The 25,043-nt window shown below is 44.6% G+C and overlaps 2 protein-coding genes across 2 annotated transcripts in view; one reads left to right on the top strand and one right to left on the bottom strand.

The window, feature by feature from the left end:
- glud1a (glutamate dehydrogenase 1a) lies at positions 1-18,536 on the bottom strand. The gene is made up of 13 exons (XM_023803407.2): positions 17,443-18,536; positions 14,697-14,777; positions 14,411-14,466; positions 10,351-10,414; positions 9,426-9,520; positions 7,584-7,763; positions 7,100-7,237; positions 6,243-6,380; positions 5,975-6,055; positions 5,501-5,624; positions 3,360-3,451; positions 2,041-2,103; positions 1-1,038 (listed from the first exon to the last, which is right to left on the bottom strand). Exons 1-13 carry the CDS (start codon positions 17,840-17,842, stop codon positions 919-921), a joined length of 1,632 nt encoding a protein of 543 aa, XP_023659175.1. The 5' UTR covers positions 17,843-18,536; the 3' UTR covers positions 1-918.
- The window catches only part of shld2 (shieldin complex subunit 2), a 10,675-nt gene continuing 3,348 nt past the window's right edge, over positions 17,717-25,043 (top strand). The window contains exons 1-2 of the mRNA XM_023803395.1: positions 17,717-17,852; positions 23,663-24,851. Of these exons, the coding sequence (XP_023659163.1) occupies positions 23,735-24,851 (1,117 nt within the window). The 5' untranslated portion in view covers positions 17,717-17,852; positions 23,663-23,734. The remainder of the gene's footprint in view (positions 17,853-23,662; positions 24,852-25,043) is intronic.

The following is a 25,043-nucleotide window of genomic DNA, read 5'->3' on the forward strand; positions in this document are numbered from 1 at the left end:
GCCGGTTTTGCATCGGTCAGTTTATGTTTTGAACAAAAAGCAGTTACAAATGTTTATCAATAGTCTCAAAGCAGCATTCCAATCGAGGCAAGAAAAATATATATATATATATTGTTCCCAGGAACATTCCCCCCCACCTCAAACATCACATACTGTTGATTCCTTTATCAGGAATCAAGTCAACATTTCAGAAGTGGAGATATCAACTTAAAACTTGCCCAAAGAAATTCAGAATATTTTCAATAACCTAATTAAAATCTAACTTTGGTTTTTCATCCTCCTACAGCAACAGAAACGTACAGAACACATCTGTTGTCAACAAACAGAACACTGAAGAACATTTACGCTCTCCTGTTTATGCACAAGTGCTCGAGAGGAAATCCCTGACCAGAAATTTAATTTTGCAGTTGGGAAAAACTGACAATTGAATAAATTGTTTTTCAAACAACTGACCATAGAAGAGGACACATGGCACTCTGTGCTGCCCTCTGACTGACCTCACCTTGAGTCCCTCTATGGTCCAGCGAGCAACGTTGCAACATGAACAGGTAACAGCAATGGTAAGATGTTATGCATGACAGCAACGGGTAGCTTGAGAGTCCCAGTAACAGTGAGTCAAATTCCGGCATTTTAACCCGTTATATAAAACTGACGCAAAAAAAAAAAAAAAAAGCACAAGAACATTTCACTGATATGTGAGGCTTACAGTAATGACAGTTTGGGGGGGGGGGGGGACCCGTGACAGACATTCAGGAGAACATTAAGGGACATAAGAGTGGTCAGAATGGTTAAATGACGAATAATAAACATGGATTATAGGGTGAACAATATGTAAACGCTGAGTACAGGTGGCGCTGTGGCGGAGGGGCCTCGAGTGCATAGACAGCTGGACGGACATAGGGCCCGGGGGGGGGGCGTCTATGTGAAGGTCAGGCCAGCCTCATTGTACACCTTGAAGACCTTCTCAATGGCGTTGACGTAGGCAGCTGTCCTCAGGTCCAGGCCGAGGTTGTACTTGTTTGCTGTTCGCATGATTTGCTGGGGGGAGAAGATGGTAATTTTATACTTCTGGAGTTTTGCACACACACACACACACACACACACACACACACACACACACACACATATATATATATATACACATACATACATACATACATACATACATACATATATACATACATATACATACATATATACATACATATATATATATATATATATATACACACACACACACACACACACACACACACACACACGTACATACATATTATATATATATATATATATATATATATATATATATATATATATATATATATATATATATATATATATATATACACACACACACATACAGGAGACAGGAGCAGAAAACAACTTCAAAAGGTTCAAATATGATAGTAAAAGGTGGGGGGAGGGGCAACCTTAATGCATTTTAATGTGGATAATGTCACAGCTGGCTCACGTGTGACGAGACGTGCGTGTCCTTCTCGGATTACCGTGACACACAATACAATTTTACAGTGAGGCATTTGCATAGAGCCATCTGCTCTCTTCAGGCCCTGAGGGCTGGGTGGGGGTTAGATAGTAAACAAGTTATTCTTCTAGCTATAAATTAAGTCAGCAATTACTTTGGGGCAGCATTTTTTTTATTTTATTTTTTATTTTTAAAAGCTTCATGGATTGCAGTGAGCCTCAAACATACATGTTTGCATGTAGTGAGTTTTAGAAGCAGTTAGGAACCATTTCAGTCTGGTCAAAATGAGAAACCAGATGAAAACTACTAAACCAGCACTGACGGGCTATGGGAGCCATTAGGGCTGGAAACTGCCCCCAGGTAGGCGGCCGGAACAAAAGTGCTTGCACGCGACCACCGGGACACAGTCCTCTAGGGGGCGGAGCAGGCCAGCATCCTAAGACATTCCCAGCTTTCCAGCCACACCATCACAACAGTGCTGTAGTTCACCAGTTCATGGTGAACATCTCCTATAGAATCACTGCCAGTTTAATAACCATATGTCTACATGCACATACCCGCGCAGATCTCTCCATGGTGTAGGCCAAGCCGGAGTGGACGATGTCCTTCTCAGAGGCACCCTGCGGGAGCACAGTTAATATTATTACATTTCATACTGAAAGAGATAAATACTCTCTAAACATACACAAACATGAACCCAAAGGAGGAAACAGTTCACTAGAAGACAGAGAACAAAAGGAAATTGAGATGATTCAGACCAGAGATATCACTTTCATTTCCAATATACAGTCACCCCTTCACATTCATAAGGGTTAGGGGCAGAAGATCTCTGCGAATGTGAAAATTGGCAAATAATACTTGGGCACCCATTTACCTCAAGAATCTGCCAGCTTAATCAATAACATAAAAAGTCCATTACCAATTCACAGACAGTACTCTGCACTATGCATGTAAAATTACTTATTTCCAATTTAGGTGTTTTTATACATTATACAGGCCATCTAAATTATGCGCCTATATATGTGCAAAGTTACTGCTGGATACTCCAGGACCCATTATTAAAAATGCTAAATTAACAGCACTGAAAAAGTTTTAAAAAGTTACTACAAGAAACATAAAATTCCATGGTCACAAAGACGGATAACATGAGTAAGGCTGGCTGCCAAGACAAAGATGCATAACGTACCCAAGCCAAACCAATATTAAAAGCACAGTACGTACTTACACTAACAAATATTATGCATTACTAATATTTATTATATGATGTTTATTATGTGATCTGAATAATTTTCAGTATTGTTTTTAGTTAACGCATCATCTGCGCATTTCTGATCTTTCGGCAAGCTCCAAAACTATTCCCGTTTCATTACTCATGGCAAACTCACAAATAACCGAAACCGCAAATCTCAAATTTGTGAATCTGGAGGGGCGATTGTTCTGTTCCTCTCTACCCCTTATAACATTTCCCATGAACATCCAGAGACAAACAATAAGGACTCCCCTTCTGTAGTAAAGATCTTCCCTCGTATCCTTCAGCAACTCATGCGGAACCACATTATCACTTTTGAAAATAAGTAATTCCCAAATATGCTCAGAGCATCGTAATGACCTGCAGGCCATTGCTGATGTCATTGCCCAAGGTACCCCCTTTCCTGAGGTTTTAAGCCTTTGGATGAGCTACAGCAGAGGCTCAGGTTTCCACTGAGGGTTTGGTGATACTAGACGGCTGATAAGGTTGGTTAGGAAAAGAAAAAAAAAAAGGTTTTGACCCGATCAAGCTTTCCTCTCTTTCTGAGATGGCAGGCAAGGCATTGTGTATGTTTACCGTCAGCTCTGCCGGCTGTGTGTTTGTTTGGGTGCAGCGGCGGTTACTCACGGCAATCCTGGCCTGGAACTCCGCTGTGGGGACAACAGGAATGGCTCCACCATGCTTGCCAAACTTCCTCTCCAGGCTCTCCTGGACAGACACTAGGGAGGGGCACAGGAGGGTTAGGAAGAAACACAGTCATATTTGACAATAGTGATCAAAATCATGAAAAAACTTCAGGTGGAAAAATAGAATAATGGCTCAGATAGATGGAATTTCTACAAGACAGTAAGATAAATAATACATGCTGCTATGGTTACACCACTCAATTTAACTCTAATGACACTAGTGACAAAAACTTGGCTAAAACTAGCAATGAAACAAAATAAAGAGAAAAACATATTGAGATTCGTACAAATAATAAAATCTAAACAACACATCTTAGTACTGATCCACTTTAGTGTACATAGACAGTGACTAACATTGAAATTTTCAGTTTCGGAACTTCAGCATAAGCACTGGAATGTAACCAAGCAACAAGTGAACATGGAGACCAGTCCAGGCCAGTCAAACCACTTCCACTGATCATGTGATACAGATGGAGCTTCAAACAACAGTTACGCAAGAATTGGGTACAGTAGCCTGAATTATCACCAGATAGCGGCTAATAATTTAAAGGCGTGCCAGATAAAAATTTAAAAGCATGGCACATAGATTTAAGAAGGCTTTTCAATTAACTTTGCGGGGCATTACTGTACTTCTCCACAAAAAACCGAGGCTATTCTAAACAGAAAATGCAAATGAACACGAACTGCGCTGGCTGGGTACAGCACAACAAAGGAACTAGAGCAGAATCATCCTGCAAATTACACTTCTGGAGCCAATATATCACAGAACTGAGCCAGGAATTTGTATTGATCTTCCATAAATGTCATCATATTGGTCAGTTATTGTGATTTGTCTCACACACACACACACACACACACACACACACACACACACACACACACAGACACACAGACACACAGACACACACACACACAGACACACACACAGACAAAATATAAAGCCAAAAGGTATGTTGACATCAACTTGGCCAACATTTCAATCCCGAAACCAAGGCTATTCATATGAAGTTGGTCTCCCTGTAGTTGCTATTACAGCTCTGCTCTTCTGGGAAGGCTTGCAAGTCGATGCTGGAACATTGCTGGTTGGGATTCACTTAGTACATTTTGAGCTTCATAATCACTTGTGGGTGACCAGCGCTGCTCTAGCAGGGTAGAAATGTGGAAAGCTAAGCCACTTTCAGATTTCTAGATATTACCCGGAAGGGCTGTATATGTCAATGCAAATGTCCAAATGAGTCATACCAGACATTAAATGGACCTAACCCTGCTAGCTCCCTAGTATAAAGCCTGGGTCATTTCCGTTTGACACTCATGTGTGAAAGAAATGGGACGAATTCCAGAGAATTCACCACAAATGAGTGGGCGTGTTGTTTCAATCTGCAATTGATGTGAAAACGGAAAAATACAAACAACCGAGGGTAAAGAAGGGTTATTAAGGGTTATTAGTGAAGAAACCCCCAGCAGACATGAATAACTAGAGAGACAACGAGATTCAGGAACTTCTGTCAGTAGAGCTGTAAGCAAAATACTGCGATTTTAACCAACCAAGTATTTCTAGTAGTATACAATACTTTCTAGTAGTATACAATTCATCTAATCGGGGTGGGCAAATACTTTTGGCCATATATTGTACATTCATTACATATATCAATAGCTTAGCAAAGAGATGAGGGTCTTTCACACAGAATCCACATCCTGCTACACCATTAACCGTCCAGTCACTGACGCAGCCCATTCCAGTACCGACACACACATGTGAAAGACTCTCTCAGGAGCCTGACATTCAGCTCATTTCGTTCCACAGGGCTAGGCTGGGCAGAGCGATTAATCAGACATAAATGCCGCTTAGCGATTTCCTGTAACTGGTAACAGTCATGGAGAAGTAGGGAGCTCTGCAGAAAGATACACAGACTGCGTGAAATACAGCAGGCCTGATGTCGAAATGCACTGTTCATATGTGTTCAGTCAAGTTCAATACCATGTGAGAAACCAGGAAAAGAAGCGGCGAGTGCTCCACCTGGTGGTTTTGCTCAGTTACTGCAGCATATTTTTGCTTCTCTAGTGACCATGGGGAAGACTTACTCAGCAGATGGTAGTTGGAGTCCCTCTCATATTTGAAGGTCAGTCGGCCGTAGCTCACATGGTTCAGGTTCTTCAGCCACTCAAAGTAGGAGACAGTCACACCGCCAGCATTCAGGTACATGTCCTACGGGGGGCAATCATGCTTAGTACACTTCCAGAAACATATGTGAACTAATTAAATATGAGCATGCAGTACTCAGTAACATATGTACACATTCAATGACTGAATATCCTGGCTTCTTAATGATAGTTATACTTATCATTATAGTTTGATCACTATGCAATACAACCTATGCAAGGTGAACATTCAATGAAAGGAAGAGTGTGTCAAAGCCACACTTCCACACACTGGTGACCTCCTGTCTTGGCTGCCTTATGACTCCTCAACCCCTCCCATCAAACCCTGGGCAGTCTGCTTCCTCCTAGACCCCTCTGGAATCAGAGCTGTCATGTTGTGGTCTTGCTAAACCTTACCGGGATGACCATAATGTTTCTCTCCAAGAAGATCTTGTCAGCCGCGGGGGTAGTGGGACCGTTGGCTCCCTCGGCAATTATCTGCAACAAACACCCAAGAAGGTCAGGTTCTGTCCACTGGGACCTTATTTTTGCTTTATCCAAATACAGAATTCATTCCCCACTGATCTGAGAACACGGCCCTGTGAAAACACAGTCCAAGACGACTGAACACCATAAATCATGCTGAAACCCCCCAAGTGGCACTGCGCTGGGAGGAAGCCCTGACCTTGGCCTTGATATTGGGGGCATTCTTCTTGGTCAGCTGCTTCTCGCTGGCCGCAGGGATCAGGATGTGGCAGTCAGCCTCCAGGATGTTGCCCTCGTAGGGCTTGGCGTTGGGGAAGCCCACAATGGTGCCATGTTGCTGATAGACACATGACAGGTGAAAAGCTGAGCTCTTCAGACTGCAAGTCTTTTACATATTGCTGCTGCTTTTATGTACATGGCTACTTAAAAACACTAAAAGCATGACCTCTTTATAGACGTTAAATAACACTGCTATTTATATGCAAGTTGTTGGTGACATACAATGTTAACATGAGACAGGCATGAACAATTCTAATGCTATTCCAAATGATAGGACAAAGGCTGCCATAGCAGAAAATATCCACCAGGTGGTGTGTTCACACCACTATTAAAATTTGCACATTTTTTTACAGTTCACCCCATAATAAGGATTCCACTCAAAGGCGTGTGGTAGAGTCTTTCTTCCCCACAGCTGTGTCCTGGGTCCCACTCTACCACCAGTCTTAGAAATTTCCCATTTCTATCTCTCTCTCGCTCTCTCAGTGACACACACACACACACACACACACACACATCTTTGTGGGGAACATCCATTCATTTCTGTGAGCAAAACTCTAATCCCATCAATGATGACCTTAACCCCTAACCAGTCCTAACCTTAACCATAAGTAATCAAACAAAATGCAAAAGTTACAGATTTTTATAAAATGTAAAATTTCCCCTTGTGGGGACTGAAAAAATGGTCCTCACAATATCAATATAGCTGGTCTTTAATCACATTGTGGGGACCAAATGTATATCTGACCCACACACAGACACACACACGCACGCACGCACCAGTTTGTAGTCCTCCAGCTCCTTCGGGTCAATGCCATTGGGGTTCCAGATGTTTCCATCTATCTCCCCGACGCCCACGCACTTGGCCCCGAAGCGGTGCAGGTACCGCATAGAGTGCAGGCCCACGTTGCCAAAGCCCTGCAGGAAATGAGAAATGTCACAGCGGAACCCCATGGCCCAGCACCGACATGCTGCACCGACCCACCTGACTGCCACACAGCCGCGATCCACAGAACGACCCAGGTCACGTGACGTCTGTCTTCCCACCAACCCATTACAGGATAAGCAAGACGCATGATCTGAGCCAGTCACTAAACTACTACCACAATGTGGGAAAACAGGGCAATGACTATTGCAAAAAAAATATAAAAAATGGCAAGGGAACAAGCTGCACCTTAGGTTTGGGTTAGGGCAAACACGCCTATTAATCACTGCAGATCTTTCAGAGATTCAGATCTGTGTGTGTGTACTCCGGAAATCCCACCTGGATGACGAAGGTCTTGTCAGCAAAACCGGGCGTCAGGCCCAGCTGGCTCATGTAGGCCGCCTCATTGATGAAGTTCTCAATGCCGTGAAAGACACCGCGGCCGGTGGCGGAGATCCTGCCATGTATGCCACCCTGGCTGATGGGCTTGCCGGTCACACAGGCATGGGCATTGATGTTCTGCAGGGAGAGACGGCAAAACATTCCTCCTGCAGTCACTAGCATCACACGCCATCCTGCAGGAAACAATGGCAGAAAAGAAGCGGCTCCCATCCCACACCTGCTATGGGTAGAATGCTGAGTCACAGAGAAACACCCAGCAAATTATTTACAGCAGAGCAATATGAATATATTTACATTAAAATAAGAATTATATGTACAAGACGACATGCTAAAACCCTGCTTTAATGTACAATTACATCATACATCTTCATAATCCCCTCTTAGGGACGCATGGGAAAGAAAGAAAAAAAAATAATAAAAAAATCAAGGGAGGGCCTAGATTCTAGGATACTGTGCCTTTGAGAGAAGGCTGATTGCTGAGGCATATTTGGAAAGAACTGGTTGCGCAATGGAAACACAATGAAAGCAGCAGCGTTCTGAAGAAACGACATCAATTAGCAACAGAGGCGGCCAAAGGCACTGTGATGCCTGTGCATTGGTTTGAGGTTTAAGACCACTAGTGTGAGAGGAGCAGGCAGGTCCATTAAGAACTACCAGTGGGTTGCAGTGCATGAAACCTCTCATTACACCCAAAAAGGCTTTCAATTAAAGTCCTATGGACACAATGAATGATTCGGTCTCATCCAATACAGCCTTAGCTTCACTCTTTAAGGGCAATTAGACTAATACAAAGGTAGTGTGATTGCTCTTGTCTGTGGCACCATTTGGCACTTATATCTCGATGTAATCTTCCAGAATGCCCCCCTCCACTGAGCAGAAGAGGGCACATGTCTTACAGAGCAGGAATTATGTTTCAATCGTATCCCATTGGCCAGATGGACAAATGGGAGAACACAACCTAAAGTATGACAAGGTTTCCCAGTATCTGAGGCTCATACCTGCCCAGGAGACTCCAAGCAAGTCTATGCCAAGAATCACAGAGGCTGTTCTCCAAATGCCTCATTAAGGCTCTTTACAGCAGCAGTCCTTTACTTCAGGTGGTTTACTGCATGTAGGAAACGACAGATCTGACTGTCCAAAAGCACAACCCGTTTGGGCAGATGTAAAACTGACTCACGTACTCCAAAATAAACCAGGAATAAAATCTACGTGAGGCAGTTTAAACTAAAGACATTTTGATGACACATACAAGCAAAAACAGATAAAGAAATTGCGACAGCTGTAACCAAAACGAGCACAAGAGCTGCTGAGTAAAGAGGAAGGTCACTTAGAGGAATAATGCTGACAATTCAAACTCTGACAGCACACTGCGGATGAGTGACTACTCACACCACACTGACTGATTAGAAAAGGATGGTCACTCATAACCGAAGGCCTATATAAATGAAACAAGGTAAATATTAGCTCAACCACTGGACCATTTGGTTAATCGGCCAGTAAACAAGTTTTCAATTAATCTCACCTAATCGACAAAAGGACAGAAGACTTAAAATAGTGATATCTAGGTTTTGTTGTTTGCCTACATGTTAGGAGATTACCTGTCAGAAAGATTTACCAAAAGACAACCGTTTTAAAACTAATACGTCAGTCCTGAGCACAACCTGCAAATGAATAAAAAGTCTGCAACTGACTAAAAGCCAAAATTCTGCAGAGAACGGAAAAATAAAACATACTGGTGATGCTCTGTTTGAGACAGGGGTCTAGGCGGCTTGATCTTACATGGTGGCCCATCGTGTTGGCGTAAGTATCAGCAATCCAGGACATCTCCCTCTCTCCCGTGCTCATGTCGGGGGCAGGGACGTCAATACCGGGCCCTGAAAAGGAAAAGGGGAGGGGGGGGGGGGTGTCACAGGAGGGCATGAGGGCCAGAACCAGGAAGCCATTATAGCACAACACACAGACTTGGCAGTAAGCAAACATGGCAGTCAGCAATCTTCCATATCTCCATGAAGCATCAGCCAGAGGAAAAGGCGCCTGGCAAATGTCAACCCCCCTCCTAGTCTGCAACAGCAAAATAGCTCAGGCTGCACCTGGAATAACCAGCAGCCAACTCCTTGGTAGGCGAGCTATGTCACATGACCATGGCAATTTGGGGGACCAAAATGTCCATCGATGCCAACTTGCTGGTCCAGCCACCCCAAAAAGACCAACCCCAGAGTCGGCACAGGTCAGGCAGGACAAAAGTGTCAGCGTTTTGTAGCAGGAGGTGTGGAGAGATACTGAGTGAACCCTCTTGAGCAAGAAAGTGTATTAATAGTGCTGGCTGGCATCTGTCATGTTCCTCAGAAAAGATTGAGAGGAAAACCTACTCCTGTAACCCCCCCTTCACAAGTGTAGGATATACAGGTCCTCATCAGAACATGCAACAGCACCAGCAAAAAGCCAAGGCATGCAGGGAGAACATACAGCAGCAGGCTGCATCTCAGCTAGAAGCCACTTTAAGGAGGGAGAAACTTTCTACTGGAATTTGGATATAAAGCTCCTCCTCTTCGAAACACATCCATAAAAAGTTCTGTTTCCCCTTGTGGTTCTGGGATTTTTTAGCCTGTGATACTTGAAGGTGGTAGCTTTGGCTAAGCTAGCAGGCATGAGCAGGGTCTAAGCCTTCACGCAGACATGCACGCAAGCAGACTGACAGACTGACCAATAAAGCCCTTCTTTGCCAGCTCAATGGTGAATCTTCTCGTGATCTTCTCCAGCTCACTGTCCTGAACAAAAAAAATGCAAGAAAACAAACGTGTTAAACCACAATTAAGCAAATGTAGTGTGAGGGAAAAACATCTGATCCACCTCAATGGGATCATGTGAGAGCTGAGGTGATTAATTGCACAGAGAAGAACATTGCAAGAAAACATACATTACGGTCAATAGTATCAATAGTATGTACACACCAGCTTATCCAACATGTCATTCTGAAACCAAGGTTGGCCCATTGTTGCTATAATATAATATAATTTTCTGGGATGGCTTTCCATTAGATGTTGGAAAACTGCCATTCAGGGATTTGCTGCCATTCAGGTTGAGTATTGATGTTTGAGGTTTGGATCCCTTTCTGAGAGTCTGTGCAGCCAGCCACTTAATATCTGAACTTCCTTAAAAAAATTTGACCTTCACAGTCATTTCACTTGTAGTTGTCCAAGGTAGCTCTAGCAGGGACAAAATATAGTAAATTGTTGAAAAGATTGCATGCTATGACGATACTAGGTGGGAAGTCACTAATCTCTTCTCTACAACCACATAGTTCTGCTGCAGGATACTGCATGACTGAAATTAATCATACACCTGTATCAGCAATAGGTTTGGTATAATTAGGCAAGTCCTCTAATTAATAAGGGTGTCCACATACTTTTGGCCATATATTTTACTCAGATTCCTATTAAATTCACCTCACAGGGAATCCCATGAGGAAAGTGTGTTTCAGAAATACATGCAATTTTAACAACAAAGCTATTTCCACCCCCAGCCGCTTGCTAGCCCCTTCTCTTCTGGAAGTCTGCCATCTGATGCCTCAGCACTTTGTCCCCCCACCCCAAAAATAACAACGGTGCCAAGGAATGGACTCAATGCAATGAATCCAAATGAATCCGAGTGCTAGGAAGTGCACAGGAAGTGGAGAAACAACTTCCTGCATGAGACAGGAGGTGCTGAAGCATTCTGGGAGACGAGCTGAAGAAAATGTAATGTACTGCAGGGGAAAGTCATCTTTTATGACAGGCCAAACATTCAGTATTCAAAAATATGGTGGGTGTGTGTGTGTGTGAGGTGCCTTTCTTTTCACTGCAAAGAAAACGAGTAACTTTCTGAACACTAAAAGGGTTTCCAAAATCAAATACTGTAAATTCCTACAGTTTTTTCAAGTGGGCACCACTTTTTAGCAGGCATCTTTCGGACACCAAATAAAGACTTAACAGGCTAACGATCGACCCAATGGAGCCCCAATGTCACCCTGCTAACATCAACAAATGAGGGAAAATAAAGCATGTGACTGTTTGAGAAAAGAAAACGTTCGGTGTTGGTTTACAAATGCAAATGGAATCTTGTGGCCGATCGGCCTGGCACTCCTGCATGTGCAGACAATGCATCTGCTTTTATGCAAAGTAGGGCTGAACGATTTGGGGAAAATACCGAATCGCGATTTTTCTGACAGACATTGCGATTACGATTTGATTTGCGATATAATTTTTTTTTGTCAAGCTTCAGTTGAATATTCAGTGTGTAGTAAATTTAAAACATATGATGCAGCATTACTGCATGAAATACCATCAAAATATTAACTGGTCTATATTCTAATGCAAGGATGAGAATTTAAAGATGTGGTGTGTTAAGTTAAATAATGTAATAATGAACAAATGTAGCAAAAAGAAAAACAATAGCGATCTTGCAGGTAACGCTGATTACCTCCTTAATAACACTAGAACCGCCTTTTCCACGCCAGTGAACAAGCAAGAACTACTTCGGTGTATGCAGCCATTTTGTTTGCGCTAATGTGTTATTAGTAGGGCTGTCAAAATTAACGGGTAAACGCGGATTAATCCATCATCATGATTAATCTGATTCAAATTTTTAACGCAATTAACCCATCTGCAGCGCGGAATGATTCAAAATCACTGAAATGTCTCTGTCAACCCATTTCGGGTAGTTTTAGTGCGTTCCATTTCCCCTCGGAACTTGTATTCCGAGTCGGATTCCGGAGTTTTGAAGCCGGAAGTGACTACATGCGCTCCCGTTTCTCTGCTCTTGGCATTTCTCGGACATCCGAGAAATATCTCGGAGCAGCACAGAGGATCCCGAGTTCAGAATCCAAGATGGCTGCGCCCTTTATCAACAGAAGGGAAAGTTCTCATTTGTGGCTCATTAAATCGGTCGCACACGCTATACCGTCCAACTTATCTGTGGATGTGTTGCTACAGAGTTTTATATGTAAAGCACCGCACGTAATGTGTTATCAACTGATATTGCTAACAATGGCAATTAACCGGGCTAGAATTGGACTTCATGATTAGTTGGATTATTTGTCGGATTTACGGTAGTTCGTGCTAATTGTAAGCGAACGAAGATAAAGACCATTTAAACTGAGGTACCTTAAATCCGACAAGTTGTCCGGCTAAGCAAAAAATCTTGCTTTTTGATATGGGTCCATGGTATTGCACTTCTGTGGCAGATGGAATGCATCCGACTCATGTTCAAGATGTTCAATGAACATGTTAAGTGCATATATATTCCCTTTTTTCTTGAGTCTGTTTGCTCATGCAAAATTAAATGTGATTAATATAGATTAAAAATGAATGATATTTAATCATGATTAATCAAAATTAATCCACAGGAACCCTGTGATTAATCTGATTAAAAATTTTAATCATTTGACAGCACTAGTTATTAGTGCTAATAACAGCAGCGAATCTAACACTCAAAAAGCTGCAATGTTCATAACAGAGTGGCTGTTCTGTCCTGAAACTGTAAAGCTGGAAAATTTTCAAACGTAGTATGCATTTTATAAAATGTCGAATAAATAGACGTATTTTATTGGTGGTCATGTTGATCTACGTTTCCGCTTTTTAACAACTGTATAAGGTTATTTTTTATACAAATCAATTCAGAGGAAACGAAAAATGTGTGTGTTCAGGGTTGCAAACTCTCACGGGTTTGGGTAACACGCTTTCAGACTCACGCAAGAAATCTTATGGCAAATCTAAATTATTCCATTATGAACTTTGAATTAGCTGCATCAAAAATGTTAGGGCAGTTTGCAAACCCTACAGACTATTTACATGGTAATAAAACTCTTACATACACGTAAATGTATAAAAGCCTCACTCCAGGCATCTGACCAAAGATTCGACTGAAGCGGCTTATCATTCCTTTGCCTTGTTGCTCTGACAAATATAAGACGAAGGAGAAAACATTATATGCGTCACTTTTTTTTATATCTTTTTTAAATAAGACCATGCCCATACCCAACTGTAATAACGATTAAAGCGATCTGTTCTTTTAGTATTTGTGTTAAAGTGAAGCTTTCATTTTATTACTGTTGTTATATTAAGATTAATTTCACAAGATTAATCTATGGAAAATCAATGAGCACAAAAACATATGATACAAACACGACTATTATGGATTTTACGGCATTTCTGGGGGTCACAGACTCTGCTGCTGTGAGGATTACCGACCGTCTCGTTGTTTTGATGGGTTATATGCTAATGTGATTTCCCATTAACAAAAACAAAAGGTGTGCTACGCTGAAGTATATCGCAGCTGGTGTTTAAAAGGTCGTCGCCGGTTCTATTGATGATAGGACCTTCCTGAAACAATATCGGACCATGAAATAGGAAGGCAATTCAGTTATAGCTCAGTAGCGGAATCAGTATTTTTTCCGCACCGCGAATGCAACATTTTCTTCGGGTTTCACGTGTATGCTGTTTGTGGGCGTGTACTCCGTTGCCTCGGGCCACTTCTGATTGGTGAGCATGACTGTCACATAAGGAGCATGGCGCTTGTGATTGGTGAGAACGACTGTCACATAGGAAGCACAGTATGAGTTTGGAAAACTATTCTTACAACAGTTTTAAACCCTGGGTCCGACGTGCTGTATAATGTATGTCCTAAATTGCACCCTTTGCGATTTGCTAATCACGATGTTTCAAATCATTCAGCCCTAATGCAAAGTTTTCCATTTAAAACAATCTGAGTCTGCACACGCATCTTACAGAGTAATTCCGAGGGTTGATTTTCACTCCAGCTTTGGCTCCTCCAAATGGCACATCTAGAAAGGGGAACAAACAAGGCAGACATTAAACTCAATGCCAAGGAAGGATGCAAACCACAAAGAAACACGACAAGCACCGTGTTTACAGCAAAGGCAAACTCCTCTGGAAGAAAAATTAATCTTCAGTAAGAATTCAACATATGAGGACATGTTTACGTATCAGTTACTATAACAGCCATCTGGATCCTGTTCCCAGAGAAAAAACGTGGAGACGTGGAAATACTCACCGACGACGGCACATTTATACGTCATCAGAGAGGCCAGGGCCTTCACCTCGTCCACGGACACCTCCGTGCTGTACCGAATCCCTGGAAGGCACACAAACAGCAAGCAGTGATGAGAAGGGGATTAAACACCAAAAATGTACAAGAGACCCATGAGCCTGTAGAATAGACTCCTGTGTGGTATTTCACTCTAACCCCCATTGCCACTCCTGCCCCCACATGGTGAAGGTGAACATGGGTTTGACTGTCTCAGTCTCCCATATTCCAGGTTCTGCCACATCATGGAACAGTGTACATCGACATGAGGGATTTCCCTCAGCAGGCAAGGCTCACGTACACTGTAGCAAGAGAAGCTGTACTGTTTCACCATGTGGAGAAGATTATAACACTAATCACAAGTTCCAAATTTCCTCCTCATCATCATCATAATTTCAGATTTTAACCATTTAAAAATCTACAGCAAGACACTATGATAATTCAGAATGGAACATGACAGCCATTCAGCAAAATGTACATCTTAGAACCCTGCACACCCAGGCACGGAGGGCAACGGACCCCCAGTTCATTTCTTTATAAAGATAAATTCAGGGATGGAAAAACATAAAGTAGGGGGGACCAGCCCACCCTACCCCTCCCATCCATCAGAGGTGACCCCACAGAGTGCCCCATCCTCCAAGTAGCCACCTCCCCATGAGGTCATGAACTACATCCTCAACACTCAGACTCTCAGCAGGTACTTATTAAAAGGAAGAAGCTGCACAGTCATGCAGGACCACAAGGCATTATTACATGGTGCCCACACAGGGACACACTCTCACAGGTAAACAAGACAGCGTCGTCATGACAAGCAAAGAAGCAAACAGGCAACAGATGCTAAAAAGTTAGATGACTCGGCATGGTTCAGCCAGGTATTTTTAAACATTAAAACCAACACATGAACACACCAGGAGCTAACTAACGAAATGCCAGCCCAAGGGAAGGAGCAGTATAACAAACAAGAATGTAGAAGAAGCAGGGAAGGGGAGCTGGAGAGGGAGGAGAAATTCCAGAGCAAGCGAGTCAGAGACCAAGCAGCAGTGTTGTGGCTCAGACACTGTGATTCAGTTGCCAGGCCTGAGCCTTCAAAGTGGAAAAAAGAGAATATGGTAGGAAAAACGGGGCAACACCCTACAACCGCCTGACACTGCCTACTGCAAGCCTCATTTGCAGATCAGTCAATGCCATTTCTGCCAACAAGGCACTGAAAAACTAAACATTTCCATTCTAAACAGCTCCCCAGCCAATGAAGCAGCGAGTGGAGGCGGGCCATGAGGCTTGACCAATAGGGACAGCCTGATGGCCAGCGTTCTGCCTCAACCTGTGTCTACTATAGTGTGTCTACTATTCTGTGATTAATAGAGCCAATGGCTAAATACCTCAAAGTCAACAGACCTACAATTAACAGCTTATCAGGATCCTGGACTGAGTTTGGAGCACCTTTTGCCCAATGTTTCCGTCCCTAACCACATGACTGGCCATAGGTGACTGTTCATACTGAAAGACCCTCCTTCCCCACCTCACTACAGGCCACCTTTAGGAACACAGTTCTCACAAAGAAAATAAAGTATCCAGACGTCCACACACCAGCTGAGGTGAACAAGCACACCTGTCTGCTGGGGTTCCAGTCATAGAACCAGTCAGATTGGAGAAACCAGCACCATTTACTACAGTGGGGCTTAATCTAAGAACCAGGCGTCTCTGCAGAAAGAGGTGCCCACTTGTCCCCTCATGGCCCTGATGGATAATTGTGACTTCCATCAATGCAACCACATTCCTGAAGCTGCATTTGAGTAATTTTCCAAATCCTTAGCCGAACACTGGGGAATCATGCAAAATGCTGTACAGTGAAAACATGACTAACTTGTAGCCACTTCCCCTCCCCATATTTATTTCTGTTTCCACAGAGAATGTGGCATGGCTGTTCCCGCATTTACGCCACATGACCCTAAACGATCACAGACGTGTCGGTCCAGAGACTTCCCTACTGCCCTTCAGAACACGGTCAGCTGAGACCTGGTTTCCGAGAATGGCTGTATGGAGACATTAACATACCATCCAGTCCGTTTTAATTATAGCAACCCTTCAGTGCTTACTGTAATGACAATGCGATGCAGGCACTTTGTAGGGGTGGGGGGTGCACACCTAGCTGTCCGGGTAGCAGATGGATAGTTAACTTAAGGAAAGTGCTGAGAAAATCGACAAATCGCCAGAAGATTATATATGTGTATTCTTAACCTGTCAAGTAAAATAAAGAAATCATGTAAATCCGCAATAAGCCGCAGTACAGACCACACTTAAGGATCCATAAGAAGATGCACAGGGCAACGCGTGGCGCTAAAAGTTGCGTTCACACTGATGTTACTCAGACATATACGTCCACTAACACACAGCTTCTTTTACAGTTTGGGATCATGTATGGGGATAAAAGCATTATTTATTGGTAAATACAAAAGACAGAAGCTAATAAACACACCCAGCCGTCACGCAAACAGGCAGCTACTCTAGATCCGTGGCGTCAGTTGAAAGTTGGAATGTTTACTTGAACTCCGAGTAGATATTTAACAATATTTAACAAAAAACAGTCATCTTTATCAACCACATCGCACAAGATCGGCCACTGCATACTATCGCTAAATTCAGAATGTTACCCAATTACAACGAAAGATTTTTTTTATACGCCCCACGCCCTGCATCTCGCTGCGAGCGGTACCTCCTTTGCACGGCGTCCGATGTTGGCTGTGCTGGGCCCGGTACCCCTCGATCACTTCCCACTCGCCGTTGTCTCGCTTGATGGGGAAGGACACGCTCAAAACGTGGTTGCAGGGCTTGATGATCTTCAGGATGCCCCGCACCCGGTGCCTCTTCTGCTCCGGCGTCTCCCGGTTCTTCAGGTCTTCCACCAGCTTGTCCTCCACGATCGCCGCGCCCCGATCGAAGAAGCCCTCGACCATTTTGAAGAAGTTGGGATCATCCTCCCGGTCGCTGACGGCCTCGCTGTAGCGCCGGAGCCGCAGGACGGACGCAGAGGCTGGCAGGGCCGGCTCGGCGCACCCCGAGGCCAGGGCGCCAGTCACCCCGCGAGTCAGCAGCTCTCCCAAGTATCGGTACATCGTCGCTAAGGTAAGGAAGACCGGGTTCTCGGTACAAAACGGTAACGCCTAAAGTGAGATGGACGAAGGAGACAAAAATAAACAATGGGACCGACAGAGCGGCTCCTCCTCAGTGCGTCTGGCGACTGACAGCCTTCATTTGGTTCCCTCCCAGCTTTAAGGCACCGACATGCTGCGGGCTCCCATCACGCCAAGGGGAGGGCTTCCGCGGAGCGCCGCATTTCACACTGGAAAAGTTTAAGTTGCTTGTGCAAACCCGGTGTTTGTGCAAGAGATGGGAAAGGAAATTAGTTTTATCTTATGCTGGCGATCCTATTAACTTTATATTCCTATGCTATATATTCTATGCTAAGGAGACTTCCTGTTTCTGCCAAACAATCTTTGTTGTTTTCTGTGATTATCCAAATATGCAGAGGAGCAGATTAAGTGTATAAGGCTTCCTTAACGGGTGTTCTTTATAAATTATTACGACCAGTCGTAAGAAGGATCTTTTCATCGGTATTTCTCTCTTGTGAAGCAGTAGCTAACTTCCACGTCTAACAGTCACTTTCGGCTGGACAAACATGCGTTCGTTTGCACGTGACGAACAGCATTATCATTCTACACCTTCTGCAGACCCTTTTTTCCGTTCAGAGGTGCTCTCATCCAGGCCGTGAGGATTCAGCCTTTCGATCTCCACTTTTGCCGAACATCTCGGAAGCCACCGAAACAAAACTGTCGAGGAAAAGGGCTGTCTGTCACATGTCAGTCATAGGTTGTGTGCTGCTGCTGCTAGGCCTCCATGCAGGACTAACCTTTCTGCTGCTGAATGTCCTCATAAGAGAAACAAGGGAATTGAAACTTAGCCTGTGGGAAAACAGAAGTGAAAGGATTTAACCACAAATTAAAGAGCAACATATCAGTATCAGGCCTATATTTTTAATATTTTTACAGAATAGAATATACTCGTGGGATGTTTGTGACAAAACATTAAACAAGCTAAATGGAAAATCAGGTGCCGCTGGTTATTCAGGAAGTGGAAGGCAGCTTTTAAGGAGTGGTTAGGGCAGGCAGTAACTGGATTGCAAAAATGCAGTGAAGCATCCCTGGGATATGATTGGTTGTAACAGAAGCAAGCGTGATTAGTGCCATCGAGGTCATATGACCTGCCCCTCTGGTGGTGTGTGAACCTCTGTGAGTGAGGTCTCCGACTTTCCGGACAGAAGACCTGTTTCTGGGTGCTCGATCTGCTTGGCATACCTGGGAACCAGATCACAAGCTAATTGATAGGTTTGGGATCTCTGCATATGTACAGAAGTTTGTGGGTTCGCATCCCATGGCTAGAAGAGTAATTGCATCAGCATTGGGCCCTTGAGCACGGCTCTTAACCCTAACTGCTCCATTAACACAGACTGACCTTTACTTGTACATTATTTTGGAAGAAAGTATCGACTAAACAAATAAGTGTAAATAAAATTATTCTGAAAAAGGTGTGGGGAAGTGTGTAATGATTACTGCCAACATAAATCTTCATGGCAGTGTAACTCAGCACAGGTACAAGGTCACATTAAAGTGGTTTAATTGGGACATCTGAGATGGCCATGGTTCACTGGGAACATTCCTGCTTCGTATGAAAGTGCTCTTCACGTGTTCCTGATAGAGAGGGGTGGGGTCTCCCACTGCCAGCACACAGCCTTTCGCTTTGCGGGGTGGGGATGGACTACATGATCGCAGACCCATGACATCAGTTGGTTTCTGTCATCTGGGGCCTTTAGCTGAGAGGTGCATTGAGGTTTTACTCTTTGTTTTCTCAGGACCCTAAGCATTGATGTACATGTGTGTATATTGCAAGGTTTGTTTATAGGCACTGCTGTGCCCCTCCTGCTCAGGCTTCTCATTCCCCCTCTCTCTCTCATCCCTCCATCCTGGTCGTGACTCTCAGACCTGTGTCTTTGATGACAGTCTGAGCCTGTTTACTTTGCCTCTCGGTTGTACTCAGCAAAATGGAAGTCCAGGCCAGGTGTCCCTCTCTGAGTAACACAGAGCCAGGGGAAGGAGACTGGGTTTGGTAGCCAGGTCCCAACCTGACCCAGGGCCACTCAACTAGGTCTCAATGAACTTTCGGAGCCTATGTTTAGTGCATCATTAGCGTGTTCTCAACAATAGTGTGTTCCTTTCTGCCACCAGGGGCACTTATGACGTGGAACGGGCTATTATGCAACTGGTGTACAGGCCATTTGCAAACAGCCTCCGGGTCTTTGTCCCTTTGTCACTGAACGACAGTTAGGGACCTGATAGTATGGACAGCCCAGGCTGGCCAACAGGAATTATTTCTGAGCTGCGTAACTGTGTTAGTGCTTCACAATCCACCATGACATTAGTACATGGTGAGGCTTAGGCCCAATCCCAATTCTATTTTCTACCCCTTTGCCTACCCCTCACCCCTTCCCCTTGCCCCTTGAAATGAAGTGGAAAGAGGTAGGGTTAAAAAATTTCCCCTAAGAAATGGGACACCACTACTACACTGTTATACGTCATCATCCATTGTCACTACCTCCTAACGTTACGTCAGAGGACATGCTCCGATGTTTATCACAAATTCCAAGATGTCGCCGTCAGCATCGTAGCATGTAAAGATTACTCACTCCCAAAGTTTTTTTGCGCCGTATTTGGACTTTAAAAAAAGATGTTCGTTTTCACCGTGAAAACGTATGAGCCTTCGGGTTTCCTCAGCTGTCCCTATACAGAATATAATTTACAAAAATGTTGTCATGTTGCAATAAGTACGAATAGTGTAAGCACCGTTCATTTACATGTACACATATGGCCATAAGCAAAACAAAACAACGCGTTACAACATGCAGTCAGTTACCGGGTAACGTTATATGACATAAAAATATATTTCCTAATATTGTGCAATCAGTGCTATCCGCAAGCAAACTTTAGCGATTTTTTTTCAAACGTTTCTTTACAGAACATCACCGTAAACACAAACACAAGATTGATGGTAATATACATGTAATGAAAAAATGTCATAAAAATCCTTATTAATGGCAAAAATTACTTAACATTTATGGGTCTGCTTGCTCGAGTGGGCAGCCATGTTGTAAATTTCTCTTAGCCCTTCGTTTGAAGTGAGGTCCCGAAAAATCTTCGTTTCGAGGGCTATCTAGCCCTTCCCCTTACCCCTACCCCTCCAATCAAAAGAGAATTGAGACACCCCTACCCCTACACGTGAACGCGCCAAACGGAGGGGTAGGGGTAAGTGTAGGGGTAAGGGGTAGAATTGGGATTGGGCCTTAGTGTTCGTGTCCCAGCTTTACTCATCCGGCCTGTTTACAGGTTTTTGACTCTCCCAGATCCTCTTCCCATTACAGACCCTTAACTCTGAGCTGTGTTGACAGTGTTTTTCTAGGCCTGTGTTTTATAAAATAGTCTCACTCTAAAAAGATCCCACAGAAATGATAAAGTTTTATCTGCCCAAGTTTTTTTTTTTTTTGGTTCTCTCATTTTTTCCTGATTCTCGCCTGGCAGTAGTTATATAGTAACCTGCTGTAAAAAAAAGCACTCTTGAAGTATCAGCATTAAGTACTCCTTGTGCTTTGACCATGCCTTGACGCTGTTAGTGTTTAGGTGAGAAACATGGTGACACGATACCATATTTACCAGCAGCCCCCTCCGGGTGAGCGGCTGCCCCCTGGCTACCCCACGGCTGCCCTTTGCCCTGGGCTCTCCTCAGTGAATGTGCTGAGTCCTCAGCTTTATGTCACCCCGATACCCTGCGGACTGGAACCAGACTCTGCCCAGATAAGCAGATGAGACAGTAAAACCCAAAGCCTGCAAATCAGGGTACGGAGAGTCCTGCTGCATCAGATAAATCCCCTAATAATTAACTGCTGGCCCTTCAGAACCCTCACCTCCCCCCCCAGCCAGCCATTTCTTCTGTAAAGTCCATTAACTGGTACTCTGTTAGTCTGTACCTGCGGCGGTCTGTACCACATGCCAGCTCTCACTCCAGATGAAGGCGGTGCTGCCACCCATGCCAACTGTAATCTGAGCCTGTTAATCGTAGCCCCCGGGGGGAGGCAGCATGTCAGTACAGCAGGGGGGCCCAGTGGGATCTATAAACACATAATAGTAGGATGTCTGGAGCTGCTCTATTACATGGAGTCAGAGCTGTGCCACATTGATCTTTGCATTCTAGAAAGCATAATTACCATCACATGCCTTGTTTTTGCATTATTTCCCTGCACTGATGCCTTCTGCATAGGAAAAACAGATGGCAAACATTTCCTGAGGCCTTTTTCTAGGACCTTTATCTATATGTACGTCCCCACAAGCCCCCTCACCCCGACTGGGTACACCACCCCCCAGGTCTGGCTCTCGCTCCTGGTTTCCCAACTGGAGCTGTGTAATCAAACACGGCCGAGTTTCAGAGTGCCTGCCTCGTCCTTTCATTGGCTCGCTGACAGACAACACCCACCCGCCTGGTCAGTGATATTTTTGGGAGTTACCTATTAAACTATGTGGGTGTTTTTTCCCCAAACACCCCATAGAAGGACCTATCAAATTAATGGAATCTGGACCTGCCTCGGCCGGGTTCTCTGGATTCTGTTGTAGTGATGCATGATGGGTCACGTGTGTTGCTCAACCGTAATGGTGTGTACACATGCTGTGCCTACGGGCTCAATGTTAGCCAATCAGGGCTGCTGCAGTGCGTTTCCTCACATGTGAAACTTCTTCATAACATTACCACAAACCCTTAGATCTTATCTAGTCCCAATAAGTGTCACTTGATGGAGAAGCGGGTGTTGGTTCAAATCCCTCTCTATTTGCCTTGACCTGCATACTTAAGCTCAATATGTATTAGTAAAAATTTCTTGTTGTGTTACATGAAAGCAATAACTCACAAACTTTGTTTTTGGTATCCATCACACAGTATTTAAATGTTTGACGTATGTATACATACAATTGCTACCATAAAGGAAAACACGAATGGCTTGGGCTGTGGCTGTAATTCACACCAGGAATGCCCTCCTACCCTGCTGTAACTGTTAGCTCAGCTGCTGTCTTGTGGAGGGGTGCCCCATGTCAATGACGTCACCATACAGCCAACTCTAGAGTTTCCCGGAGGAAGATTCGAGGTTTTTGTGAAACAGTGACATCTGCTGGTCAATTTAGCATACGGCTGTTTATCATGTTTTATGAGAAGTTACATAAGAGCAACCATCCGCAGTTACTTCACCTTAAACAGCAAAAGTTTAAAGAATCTTCATCAGGTCAGGGAAATTCCTGCAGGTAGGGGGGTTGGTGGGACATGGATACCCTGACAGATTCAGGGGGCCTAGCACTTTCCAAGGGCCTTTAAATACGTAAAAATGTATAATTATAAAATGGAGGTTGGGGGGCCCAAGGTGACATTCAGTCAGGGGGCACAGAATGTCTAGCTACTCCCCTGTCTGCAGATATTTTGGGTTTTGGACTTTTGGGAATTTCCATGATGCTCCAGGTTACCAAAGAGCTGAATATTTCTAACTGGTTAACGCCCTTGCTGGTATGTCTGGGGTTGACAAAATCAATTCTATGCTCACTATGTGCTTGTTTGTCTGTACTTTAATTTTCTTCTGGATCAGTAATGTTTATCTTGTCTTATGATTACTGGACAGGAAGCCATTACTTTGACAAGTTTGCCCGGTGCTTTTGTGTGTGGATGGATCTCCTGAGTCTATGACTGAAGTCTGTGGAGCAGGTTGTCAGGGCCAATGTCTTCAGCAACTGTTCCTTTATGTCACAGCTATATTGTGGATAGTGCTGGGAATGAACTGGAATTTTTTGTTTTAGGTGGCTGAGTTGGAACTCCATCACGAGAGCATCTTCATACCTGTTTGACTTTCAACGGAGTGTGATGACAGCATGGCAGATGCGCCGACTATCCACGTTTTCTTGGGTGCCCCGGGTCCGTCTCTCGATGACGTGCCTGGTCCCGACCCAGACCGAGGCCCATGGAGGACTGTGAACCTCCGTTTAGAAGGGGGGAGACTGCAGCCCAGGCAACATGAGTCTGGCGGCATTCTAGGGGGGCAGGGTGGGGTGGATCCTGTTACGCTCACTAATGAGGGATTAGGACGACTGAACATCGACCCCCCGGACAGAAGCACCTCAAAGAGAGTCATTGCACTCTCACAAATAAAATGGGCAGACCACGAGGGGCAGGGCTTATGCCCCAGCGCAGTCCGTGATTACTTGGACAGCAGCTTCCCTGAGCATGGTCCAGGCCAGGCGGGGGCGAGGCCCAGTGGCTCAGTGTCTGCAGGGACAGAGTACTTGAGTGTCTGGACCATCAGCCAGGTGCTTATGCTGAGAGGGAAACTGGGAACAGGGCAGAAAGAAGAAGTGGCAGAGAGGCCACCCACAAGCCCAGAGAGTAGCCCAGAGCTGTACAGCCCAGCAGGTGGCGAGAGTGAGATAGGGGGACCGGGCACTGACAAGGGGTCACAGGAGCTCCTCAGTACTCTGAGTAGTAGACAGGAAGAAGGTGGCTTGGGACTGGAGGCCACACCTGACGGCATCCTCTGCTCCCAGAGCTCCCCTTCAAAAACCACAGGGGAAGTTACAGATGCAACGGGCCACGCACAGCCCGCTGCCGCAGATGCCGCAGTGAGCTTCTCAGGTCAGCGTTCTCCAGTGTCCCCAGCCTCCAAGAAGAGCAGAGCATCCCCGAGTGGGGCAAGGATACAGGAGCAGCCAGGGTCATCACACAGGAGCCTGCGAATGAACTCTTGTGACTCCACCACACTCCTGGCCTACTGTGTGACCAGGAGAACGCCTTGCTCCATCCTGGGTGTTGTACTGTACCCATGTCACCTGAAGGAGGTTAAGGTGAAGTCAGGGGCCTGGGCAGGGTCCACGGTTCCCCTGGCAACCATTGTGGTCACTGACCAATCAGGTGTGGAGATGAAGGTGGTGTTATGGAGATCTGCAGCATTCTGGGCCCTGACCGTGAACCCAGGCGATCTGCTGCTGATTACAGGTATAAACTGGTACCTTTTCACCAGTCCCTAATCAGCGCATCATCAACGTGTTGCTGCATATTATTCCATTAATAAAAACAGCTTCAGTATTGCTTCAGATGGGTTCTCCTTTGTGGATGATTTGATGGGTTGATACTAGTTTCATGTTGCCTGTCCAGTGAAGGGGCATTATTACCAGTGCTAACGCTGTC

This window comes from Paramormyrops kingsleyae, chromosome 3 (genome assembly GCF_048594095.1).
Source record: "Paramormyrops kingsleyae isolate MSU_618 chromosome 3, PKINGS_0.4, whole genome shotgun sequence".
NCBI classification, from domain to species: Eukaryota; Metazoa; Chordata; class Actinopteri; order Osteoglossiformes; family Mormyridae; genus Paramormyrops; species Paramormyrops kingsleyae.

Excerpts from the sequence above, each read along its gene's own strand:
- glud1a (XM_023803407.2), bottom strand. The coding sequence starts at position 17,842 with ATGTACCGATACTTGGGAGAGCTGCTGACTCGCGGGGTGACTGGCGCC. Across the intron at positions 9,521-10,350 it reads GGCAAAGAAGGGCTTTATTG|GGCCCGGTATTGACGTCCCT; the intron begins GTCAGTCTGTCA and ends TTTCCTTTTCAG. Across the intron at positions 1,039-2,040 it reads CCATGGAGAGATCTGCGCGG|CAAATCATGCGAACAGCAAA; the intron begins GTATGTGCATGT and ends TTCTCCCCCCAG.